Source organism: Protopterus annectens, chromosome 6.part0 (assembly GCF_019279795.1).
Source record: "Protopterus annectens isolate FY-2018-M chromosome 6.part0, PAN1.0, whole genome shotgun sequence".
Lineage (NCBI taxonomy): Eukaryota > Metazoa > Chordata > Ceratodontiformes > Protopteridae > Protopterus > Protopterus annectens.
In genome coordinates this window covers 1,719,346,001-1,719,358,466 of record NC_056737.1, presented here as the reverse complement: position 1 = coordinate 1,719,358,466, position 12,466 = coordinate 1,719,346,001, and the positions used below count along the sequence as shown (strand labels likewise).

General features: G+C 41.3%; 1 protein-coding gene across 2 annotated transcripts in view; it reads right to left on the bottom strand.

The window, feature by feature from the left end:
- The window catches only part of ALS2 (alsin Rho guanine nucleotide exchange factor ALS2), a 2,167,716-nt gene that overhangs the window by 161,704 nt on the left and 1,993,546 nt on the right, over positions 1 to 12,466 (bottom strand). For both annotated transcript variants that reach the window (XM_044075110.1, XM_044075111.1), the window contains one exon: positions 11,739 to 11,800. In XM_044075110.1, the coding sequence (XP_043931045.1) occupies positions 11,739 to 11,800 (62 nt within the window). The remainder of the gene's footprint in view (positions 1 to 11,738; positions 11,801 to 12,466) is intronic.

The following is a 12,466-nucleotide window of genomic DNA, read 5'->3' as shown; positions in this document are numbered from 1 at the left end:
GGCAAAAGCCAAACACATTCTGGCTAGGCTTATAAATGCCCTAGGGCAGATAGCCTAGTATGAACCTATGAACCTATAAGAAGTCTTCAAGGCTGGCAGGTGTAATACCAGGTGGAATATATATCATAATTGTGGTGATGACCATTTTAGGGTGAAGTTGAAGTTGTGAGATAAGTATGTCCCAATTATTGGGGGAGGGGTAGAAGTTTAATTGACGTACAGTTAAGGTGGACTTGTACAGTAAGGCAGTTCCACCCCCTTTACGAAGTGGTCTGTCTTGTCTAATGATATTGTAGCAGGTAGGGAGAACTTCTGAAAACACTGTCACTTTATTCTGTTTCATACAGACTACACAGAGATGGTCTCTGTCTTGCATACAAGGCAATCTCTGACCCTGCGTTATTGGAAATGTTACATATCCTTAAGTCAAATGGTACATGGGTTACTCGCTCTAAAGACCTTAACCCGGTATTTGACATTAATAAAATCTACTGGAGGGACAGATACGTCTCCCTGAGGTTACTGCACTTTTGGAACAGACTCCCACTTCATGTCAAACATTGGCCCTCTTCAAACACAATATGGATGACTGGATGGGTGGCCATAAGTTAACCCTGGGGGTTCCACCTGTGTGCCTCGGACAGGGGAAATATGGCTGATTGTGGAAATAAGGGTAAGAACTTGACTAAGCTTGTAAGGGCCCTAGGGACATTAGCCTTGTAATTCCCCATGATCCTATGAAAAATGTATATAGATTCATGTAAGACTGTGAACCCATTTGGGGCAATAAGCACTGCTGGTATTCATGCCAACCCAGATATTAAGTTGTGAGTGTTCGAGTTCAGTAATGGAATTTTAGCAGAATTAAGCTTCATTTTTTTCACTTCTAAGTGGTAAGAAAGACAATCTAGGAACTTATAAAAGCAGCTAAGTTTCTCAGTGTCTCAGCCAAACGTCTTTATGAATCTCTTAGAGACCTTACTGGGAAATGATGAGAACAGCAGCCCTGCAGAACTGTATGGTGAATTTCTACTCTTGGTGTGGATGCATGTACAGTTGTGGAGAAGGAATGCTGCTCACATATACAAGACAAAGAATAGTTGTATAAAATCTTACCATAACCATAGATGTCCTTCTCTTCCATACTGGAGTATTCTAACATGTGGGACCCTCCGCTTGAGGTGACCAGAATGTCTGGTTCATATGCAAAAGATTAGCCTGGCTGCTGTATGGTGCATGGGATGTCACACGCAGGGACCATAAACCGTGGGCCATAAATGCGATGTCTGCACACACAGACCTCAGAGTTGAATAATCCAGTCAGACAATAGTATAAGGCAAGCTGAAAGGATGCCATCCAGAAAGGGAAAAGGTCTTCGAGGGGGTAAGGAGGGTGGGATAGGAATACTGCAACATGGAAGAGGAGGACATCTATGGTTATGGTAAGATATTACACAACTATTGTGTGTCCTTCTGTTCTCATGTTGCAGTATTCATAACATGTGGGAGAGTACCAACGCACAACCTGTGTTATGGGAGGTGGAAGAAGATGCAGTCTCCAAGAATCCATGGAGGATGGCTTTAGCAAATCCTGCCCTAACCCTAGAGATGCAGTCCAATTTATAATGTTTAGTGAACGTGTGGGCCGAAGACCACATGGCAGCCTCTAAAATGGTGGCTGTATCTAGCCCTTTGAAGAATGCCCCTGAGGAGGCCACAGCTCTGGTTGACTGGGCTCTGACTGTGTATGGTAACCATTTCCCATAGAAGGAGTAGCAGAAAAATATTGTCTTGCAAATCCATGAAGATATAGTTTGTTTGGATACACCTTCCCCAGAGACCTGGGATGAAATTATACAAACAACTGGTTGGACCTTCTGATGTCCTTAGTCTTATCCAGATAGAATCTAAGTTGTCTGTGAACATCATGGGAATTGAGCACTCTCTCTGTCATTCTGAAGGGAAAGAAAAAAGTGGGTCAATGAATGGACTGGTTAAGGGATAGTTCACTGACCACATTAGGCATGAAGGAGGGGTTTGTAGAGGGACTCTATCCTTATGAAAATGAGGTAAGGTGGGTTAGCCATGAGTGCTTATTACTCTGAGATTCTTCTGGCCAAAGTTTGGGCTACAAGAAGCACTGTTTTCTAAGTGGACATCTTTAAAGTGGCTGAAGCTGCAGGTTAAAATGCAACAGTAGTGAGTTTTTCCAGAAAACTCAAGGAGGAGGGATGGGTTTTCTCGGTGGTCTGATGTGAAGGACACATTCGAGAAAAAGCTTCACCTCTAATCTGGACAGTAATGGTGGATTGAGAGGTACGCAAGATGAGATAACTGACAAATGGACTTTCACTGAGAAGTATGAAAGCTCAGATTTCAGGAGCTCACACAAATAAGACAAGACTAGAGGTATATCCACCTGAAAAATGTCTAGTTGTCTGTGAAGACACCAAGCGGAGAACCTTTTCCATTTGGATAAGTAGGATCTCCTGGTAGTGGTTTTCCTGGCCTTCTGCAGGACAGATAGCATGTCCTCTGAGTAAAGGTGTCTAAACTGGATCAAAAGTTTATCACCCACACGGTTAGTCAAACAGTTTGCAGGTGAGGGTGGATAAGAGATCCCTTCTGTTGTGTGATGAGGTCCACCTTGTGAGGTAAATTGTGGTGACTGCCCTTGGCTAGTGACAAAAGAACGGAGAATCACTGCTACCTTGGGCAAAAGGGTGTCACCAGCAAGACTTTTAGCTTGTCCTGCTGGACTTTCTGTATAAGAGGGAAGGAGGGAATGCATACAGAAACATCCCCTTCCAAGACACTGTGAAGGTGCCCACTCTCCGCACTTGTAGGGAGGGGGACCTTGAGCAAAACAGCTGTAGCTGTCTGTCCAGAGGGGAGGCAAACAGATCTGTGGTGTACCCCACTGGTGGACTATGTCCAGGAAAACATCTCTGTGCAACATACATTCATAATTTTGAGACAATAACTACTGACAGCGTCTAACTCATTGTTGTTTTGTTATGCGATGTAAACTGCCTGTAGTGTTACCTTGGAGAGGGTAGCCAACTCTAATGCTTGGATGGCCAGTCTGCAGAGTAAGTAAGACCCCCCCCCTTGCATGTTGATGTACCACAGGACTGTGGTGCTGTCTGTAAAGATTTTGAGGGGACTTGGATGTATGAAGGGAAGGAATGCCTTTAGGACCAGGAGAAGGGCAGTCATTTTCCTGATGCCAATGCATTTTTTTACGAAGATGGGGGTCCCATTGGCACTGCACCTTGAGTCCATTCATAGTGGCCCTCCATCCCAGATCTGATGTATCTGTGTACATCTGTTGAACTGCAGTAAGAGGCTGCAAAGAAGTCTGAGATTCATAGGTAGGTACTAGGCTATCGACACAAGAGACTAAGTAAGCCTAGCCAACAAGGTTCCCTGGCTTACGCCATCCAAGAAAGTTATTTTCCTGTGCCTGAGCAGAGCAACAGAAGTGATCGCTAGGGTGCATTTCCTACTTCCCATCCATTCATCAAGTTTTTCTGAAACAGTGCTAATGAGGAACTTTGCTTGACATAGATGGGTAGTTTGTTCCCGAGTATGGGAAGTCTCTGGGACAGGAATCTATCCCTCCAGCATGTCCTGTTTATTGTGGTGACAAGTTTTAGGTCCCTAGAGCATGTAGTGTAGAGGGATTGGGATTTCTTTAGGTGTAGCATGTCCAACAGCTCTGGATTTGACAAAGCTTTATATGTTAGGCAGAGATCACCTCGAAGTAGGCGATATGCTACGCTGCAAAGTTGGGAGTTTTTTGGGGCGGTCAGTGTAGGGCATCTGTTTGAGGCCAGTAATCCTCTTTGTGAGGTACTTCTGTGGCCTTTCCAGTTGCTGCAGATGTCTTGTGAGGTACATTCCAAAAGGGACATTGTACTCTATAATGGGTCTAATGAGTGCCGAGTAGAGGGGAACAATGACCTCTTTTTTCCTGGATGAGAATCCTTTTGTGATGAGGTGCGCCACATAGAAGGATTCCCTGACTACTGTGGCAATGTGATTATCAAAGGAGAGACTACTGGACACCTGGGTCCCAAGGTCTCTTATCACACATTCGACTTTAAGCAGACTGCCGCCTATGTGGTAGGTCATGGGTACAGAGATTTTTCAAAGGGGATGACAATGCACTTTTTGGCACTGAGCTTGAGGCCATGGCTCTGACACCAGGTATCTGTCTCAGTGAGGCCCTTCTGTAGGATGTCCACATCATTTGGGGAGTCTAGTATGGCTCCTAGTTTGCAGTCATCTGAAAACTTCGTTAGCCAAAGGCCTTCTATGTTAGTCTGCACTTCAGAGAAGTAGATCCCAAACAGGAGGGGTCCCAGGACTGAACCCAGTGGTACTCCACTTGTCACTGGTTTGAAGTCAGATTTGAAGTCTGCAACTTTTACAGTGTGACTTCTGTCAGTGAGCCAATTGACAACCCATCTTGTGACGTAGGGATGTATACCTAGTTTAGTGAGTTTAGCTATAATTCTAGAATGGGGGATGGTGTCGAAAGCCTTGACGAGGTCAAGATAGATTGTGTGAATCACCTTACCTCATCTACGGCTTTGGTGACTGCCTCAAAGAAGTCGATCAGGTTCAGGAGGTATGATCTACTTTTCACAAATCCTAACTGGGTGACTTCCAGAGTTTGGAGGTTACCAGTGTCTTTGTTTATTTGTTCCATGATGATACGTTCCATGGCCTTACAGACCAGGCTTGTCAGGCTAACAGGGCAATAGTTCCCGGGATCAGTGGTGGCTCCCCCTTTGTGTAATGGGATAACTGTTGCTGTGCGCCATTCAGTGGTCACAAAGCCTGACGTGAGGCTATGATTGAACATGGTGTTTAGGTGGGGAGCCAGTTCGTTCTGAAGTTTGTGTAAAATGCAGCCTGGGATGTTGTCCATTCCCATGGATGCTGCATTTTTGGCTTTAGATAGTGCAGCTTTTACCTGTGTAGTTGTGATTACAGGGACTCTGCATTCTTCCTGTACAGACATGGGCCCTTTAGTGGGTGAGAGGGGGGTAAAGTTAGCACTGAACCTATCTGCCAGGATGTTGGCAATATCAGTTGTTTCTGCAATTTTTGCGCCACTGTGCTGTAACTCAGAGAAGACCTGGGTGTTGCCATTGAGATTCTTGACATAGCTATAGAGTGCTTTGTGGTTGTCCCTAATAATTTATGGATGGATCTCTCTTTCGGCTTTTCCCGGTTAGGGGTCGCCACAGTGGAACTCCGGTCCACTAATGATTGGCAGTGAATTTTTACGGTGCCGAGTTGCCAGCCCGACGCCCAACCTTCAAAGAAGGCACACCCATTCATGTACCCACCTACCTACATGTCTTTAGATGTCACCTGACCATTGGGAGGACATGCAGACTCCACACAGAAGGCGCTCTAGCTGGGAATCGAACAGGAGAACCTCTTGCTGTGAGGCGACAATGCTAACGCTGCATTACCGTGGCCACCACCTGATTTCTTTCTTTAGACAGGGAAGGAATGGCACCTGAAACTCATGCTGGGACCATACATTCTTCAAAAACTACTGAAACTTCCTCATGTGTAGCCTGGCAAGAAGTAACATGTGGAGAGCGGCTGCCATCAGACCATGGAGGTGAAGGAATTCCCTGGCTGAAATGCAGTTGACTAGGAGCAGTTTTTGAAAAAAGCTGGTCAGTGAAGTGACCTTTTCTGGTGGGAGAAAGGCCTTCATCAAATCTGTTCTTATTCTGCAACCCAAGAAAATTTGGTGTTGGGAAGGAATAAGAGAATAGTTTCTCCAAAGGTGATGTCCTCAGGTGGGGAATCACCTTCCAAGGAATCCTTGTCAGGACAGCAGTATTCCAGGGGTGAAGTCAGCTGTGAGGCACAGGTGAGGGGCTCATCAGAAGAAAAATCTTCCTCATGAGTCTGTGGATGTGGCAATAGGCCAGCAAAAGCAGGCCTGGGGTTGGAAGAGCCACAAGAGTCTGTCATGAAGTAGGCCTCAGGGCCAAGAAGGCCTGAAAGAAAGATTGGGAAAATGCCTGCCAATCAGGCAAATCTTTTGATGGAGGAGACAGATGCTTAGACTTATGTTTCCTTTTCAGAGAAGGACTCTTAGTTACTATCTGAGTTGGTGAAGGCCTAGTGTCAGACGTCAGCCTAGGACTAGAAGCAACTTCCTTGGTAACACTAGCCATTCGAGCGAACCTGGTCCCCCCTACATCGGAGGCCGACATCGCTGGTACCTCCACGGACATGCAGGCTGGTGAAATAACAGCGGCTTCCAATGCAGTACCCATCAAAGTCACCAAGCCTATCGGACATACCCCAGCCCCTAGACTGGCAGCTGGCAGGATGCCCATACTTGGAGGAGCAGTACATGGCCTAGCTACTTTGGCCTTCTCTTTTGTCGGATCTACTGTAACAGCTGGTTGCGATTCCATACTTAAGGCAAGGCATTTGAGTTGTTGATTCTCAACGAAAAGCTTCAGGTCTGCGAGGTGGCTGTGCAGTGTTTTAGGAACAAATGACTGGCAGATGGAGCACAATTTGTAGTTGTGGGAAGGCCCTAAGCAAAATAAGCAGAGATCGTGGCTGTCTGTGTAGAATTTGTTGAACGTACTTATATTTTCCCTTCCTGCCTCCTTTTGAATGCCAAAAAAAACAAGTTCTTCCTCTTCACACTTAACAGTAAGTTCCCCCCGATCAATTTCTCAATCATATCAAATAATTGCACCATTATAACCCCAGACTTTACCACCAAACTATTAGGAGTCTTAACTGACAATAACCTTACACATTTGACAATCATATAAATAACACTATAAAAACCATAAATAGAAAATTAGGCTCCCTATATAGAATAAAACCCTTCTTAACAGCCAGAACTACAACTGCCCACTCCCATCTAATCTCCACTCTTCTTTATGCTTCTCCTATATATACTAACCTAAAGAAAAATAATCTCACTAAACAAACTCCTATAATAATACTTCCAGGTTTGCCACTGGGAACCCATTCAGAACTCACCACTGTCTGAATCTAAAGCAGCTTGACTGGCTTGAACTAAAAAACATTCTGATACTTTCCCAACTTACCATTGTTCGTAGGATATTCTACCAACCTAACAACACAACGATACTCTCTAACCTTATTACCCCCTATGGGAAACCTCAATTTCTTACGCTCTTCCACTAAACTACTGGCTAGCATTACCAAGTCTAATAACTTGGCAGGTGACTCCTTGTTTTCTAAAACTGCTGGAAAATATTGGAACATGTTGCTATCAGATCTAACGGTACTTCCCTCCTTCCCACTCTTTAAGCAAAGGCTGAAGCAACATCTTAAAACACACTGGTTATGCCCTTGCTGCTACCCTGACTAATTGTCTGCATTCTCTTTTGCCATTTTCTCTATCCTGCCTTCCCTCACCTTTTTAACACTACTTACCCCTGGGTAGTGGTAACTTTGTTTTAAATTATTGTTGCAAATAGGAGATGAAATAACTGTGAACATATTGTAAACAACCTCACATATCTTAATGTAAGAGTATCTTATTCCTTTCAAAGTTTTTGTATTTCTTAATTAGCATACTTCTCTTTAGCTAAGGCTCTCTAATTATTTTTAACTCATTTTTTTCTTTATATTTGTGTAAATAATTATTTTTGAATATGGTGCTTGCTTATATAGTATGACTTTGTAACTACTGTTCTCTCATTTATTTTTGTCTTACATTTTTTTTTCTCTCTTATAATTGTGCATTATAAACTTTTAAATGTTACTGTGGTGCTTTTCTCCCCGGGCCTCTGCTGAAAATGGAAATATATCCAGTTGGACTAGCCCAGTTAACAAATATAAAATAAAAAATAAAAAAAATAGATGACATGGACGGAATCAGCTAAGGAAAAATAATACAGCAACCTAAGCTAACAGAGAAAAGAGAGAAAAATTCCCCAATGGGGGTACTTATCTTTTCAGGAGTCACTTGTGTGGAGCAAAATGAGAGAGGTGACATGTGACTGGCAGCAGAGAAGTTCTGAGATTTGTGCGTGCAGACATCGCATTTATGGTCCACGGTTTACAGTCCCTGCGTGTGACGTCCCACGCACAATACAACAGTTAGGCTAAGCTTTTGTGTATGAGCTGGATGCTCAGGTCGCCTCAGGTGGAGGATCCCATATGTTAGAACACTGCAATATGAGAACAGGAGGACATCAGCAAATCCATTAAAAGTAAGGTACAGACCACAGCTCAAGTGATAAATAAAACCAAAGTAGAATATTCAGATTCATGGTTTTACTGGCTAGGCAGTATATTTACAGGCTGGAAAAGCACATTCATTGGATTGTTTCTTTGCATTACAATTGCTTTGTTTGTGAGAATTTGTTTCACAATGGTAAAAATTTTCTTTGCTAACGATTCAGTTCAGCTAAAAGATAAATGTAACTAACTAAAGAAACTATCACATTTTAAGTCCATATGAATGGACTTCAGGGAAAATTTGTTGGCTTTACGTAAAATATAAAATGGTTCCCCTCACTCTGTCTTGTGTTAAGACAGTGAAATTTAATTTTGTATTAGACAACACTGTAGCATTGTGGAACTGAGTTTATTAGTGGGATAATTTGGGAAACATTTGAATACTGATCTTTAGGAATGTTGTTATCATTATACTTCTGCTAATAGAGCTAAACAATGACAGGTCCTGAAATAAAGAGGGGTAGCAACACAAAAGCGAAAATGTAATGTAAATCGTTGTATCTTATTACCCTGTCCTATTTAATACAGCAAAAGCATTCTGGGTTGTTGTTGTTGTGTCTTTCGGCTAGGGGTCGCCACAGCGGAACTCCGATCCGCTAATGATTGGCAGTAGATTTTTACGTGCCGAGTATGTATTATATTTTAACTTTTTTCTCCACAAGACTGCCATCTTGGGGACTACAATAACAATGTAACATGTAGCTTGGTTTTACAGCATTCCTTCTGGTCTCTAGAATCCATTTCAAGTCTCTTTTACATAAGTGATGCTAGACATAAGGACATGAGGTGTTTTAACTGGCATCAGAATGGCGGCATCCTTCTCAGCATCACAAACCAAAATGCATCATTTTTACCTCAAATTACCATAATTTGTGACAGTAGGTCACCTACTGTTAAAGTTTTCACAATATATATTTTTAATTTGTTAACTAGGTAATTACACTGGATACAACTGTCCCTTTTCCGGGGTGACTCCAGTGCAGTGTTTGGTGAACTGACCTGATCAGAGTCGCACAGTAGACAGACAGAGGTGGAAAACTCAAACCCCTCTACCATGGACTGGAGGAAGCAGCTCACAAACTTAGAATTTAAAACCTCAACAAACTAATGCAGCTAAACTACAATGTATTCTAAGGCTGACAATTTGTAGTCCTGCTAATGAAAGACCCCTAAACTCTTTCCCTAGGTGCCATAAGTTAACAATCCACTTCAGAATTCTAACAAGATACCTGTTCTTCAAACACTTTATGAAGAAAGATCATATTATTACTGCTTTTCCTCTCTGTCTACTGTGGGAAGATGTGTATTATCAATCCTGAATGTTGCAACTGCAGAAAGGTATTCTATTAACTTAAAAGCATTTTCCTCTTATGTCTGTCCTTACAATGCAGTACTTTCCTGCTGGACTGCTGCAAAACAGAACCTTCTATTCAAAAATGTGGGCTATGACATTTTTTTCTGATACTCAAAAGTCTTGCATTACATTTTGCTATTTCTGTTGCTGTGCTGCTACAGACATTGATTAGAAACAATGGAATCATATTCCCTCAGTATAAGGTAGTACATTCTCTCTCTGCTGTGTATAACATTACTGTCAGTATATTTACAGTGAATCCACACTCCCACAACCTGAGGAGGCCTGTCACATTCATGCTCAATAAAGTGAACGTGCTCTATAAATTTTCCCTTTATTCCTTCATTTTGATGCCTGGTGTTTTCAAATGGAAGGTGCACTTTTATGCTACTCACTCATCACATCATACCTCTCAAGTGTACCTCATTACGAGGAACATACCCTCATTTGGGGTTTTAAAAAGTTCATGCTCCTCGAAGTTCCTCAAATTTCCACACTGAAAGAGTCTGTCACACATTCAGTGTTAGGATTTTTATTTTAAGTGAAATCCATGGTAAATAGAAATTAATCATATTAATTCATTAAAGGATCTTCTTTATAAGTAAAACCAGCATACTTTAACCATTCTATGACCTTACTAGTTAAAGTTGTTAGTAAGCCATTAGTATGTGTTCCACATTTTGCACATTTGTTCCACATTATGAAGGCAAGTGTTCCTCATTTTGGAGATGGAAGGTTGAGAGCTATGCATCACATAACAATATCAATCTGCCATAGTAAAAATTCCACAGCCTCCATCCAGTACTCTCTTGCAAGGTGTGAAAGTAGTCCGCTCTATTCCACCATGACTGAATGAAACTTGTTATTTCAAACAGCTACTAATGGCAAGCCAAAAATGCTGCTTACAGGTTTGACATTGTGCTTAATTTTGTACTTAAACTAAATGCAAAATTTCATTAAATCAAAACATGAGGGCATTTAGCAGTTTGCTTACATTACACTGCAGTATAACTCATCCCTATCCTTCACATAAAGATTTTCCAACGAAATCATTGAGAAATAACTTCACTTTAGTCATCTATTGCCTTTTGTTGAATTCAGCAAGAAAATCATAATGTAAAACTGTTTGCAAGACCAACCATGAAAACTACAGTATTTCTACTAGCTTAGGTCCTGGAGGCTGAGACAAATTCCTTACACACACACACACACACACAATGCTGGGATCTTCTTGGTCTGTTTTAGGGAAATTGGTGGAAATGCCATAAACAGACCTAAAACATGTTGAAGGCTTTTTGAATACTAAACATCTAGTTGATAGTACAAACAGAAAAATAATTATGGGGCAAGGTTAACAAAACATGACATGGAGTTTGCTTATCTGTCCACCTCAGAGGGCTTCAAATGTGGTTGTTATTTCTGAAGTCAGTCTAACTTTAGTCTGGAGAGTTCTTTCTATCATCATATTTTTGCTAAGGTACAATAAACTGTGCAAGTACAGCTACTGATGCTTTTTGTCAAAACAATACCCATACATAACAGAACTTAGTCATATGAAGGGCAAGAAATGTAAGAATGTGTGTGTGACAGGTAACCAGTATTTCCAATGAGGGAGAAAATACAGACTATTAGGTTCTAATCAGCAGCTCATCCAATAGCTATGAATACATGCAAACAGAGTTGGCCAAGCAGTCCTTTTTCAACTGCTGAAATCTATGCTTTTCTAACATTCTAGATCCTTGGTCCACACAGTATATTATACACTTTCACCAGAAAACAAATGTGACTACATTTTCTTTCTGATTGGAAAATATTTAATAATTAACAAATTTTCTTTGTTAATTTTCTAGCATGATACGTCTGAGCCACTCTAGATGTTAACTAGTTCCTTCCAGTGTTTCCACACTTTCTAGCCAGAAATCATCTTAAAAACTTTGGTCATACTTGGTTCACTGTTGCTCATTGCTGCTCTTGAAATTCATTCAATATGTTATTTCACTGTTAGTACAATTATGTTTTTGTAACCATACAAGACTTAAAGCATATGTTTACTATGCAATGAAATTGAGCAAAAGTTACCAATTTGTACATGTGCATGTATATGTACCTGATCTGCTGCAAGCATTCTACTGCTGTAGAAAAACAGGAGTCCTTTGAATTAGACAACACCTGCAGGAAATAAAATAAGAGAATGTATCAGTAAACAGTGGAGCAACAGCAAAGAAAAATAACTTCTATAACATAAGTGTAACAATATAAAGAAAAGGTTAAAACAATGAAGGAATCTATCTTAAGAGTTGAACTAACTATAGACATAAATAATAAAAGCAACTTTACTGTACTTGTTCTGATGATAAAAAGTTTGCAAAGAAAAAGTGAGATAATGACAATGGAGGAGGATGACAGAAAGGCCTCAGCATTTAGACTGCATAGGCCCATTTAAGATAACAATATGAAGACAGTGTATTAGCTACAGAACAAAGCCTTGTGAAGTCTGCATATTCAGCTGCAATGTTATGTAATAGAGAGGTACTCAACTACTACTATTCCTGTCTTTACAATACAATTTGAAAAGCGCACCTGTGCAAAACATACGCACCATAAAAGTCAATGCCTGAGTATGTCAGTGACGCAGTAGGACTCTTGATCCTTGGGAAGTAGCAAAAACCGGACATCTGCCTTGTCTACAGAGTTCAAGATCTTTAAGAACTGTCTTATGTGCATTAAGACAACAATAATGTTTGTGTGTTTAAGTAGTTTATTGCATACAAACCCATCAGGGTGGATGTCAGGAACACTGACTTCACGAACTACATACTTACATGCATGCTCTCA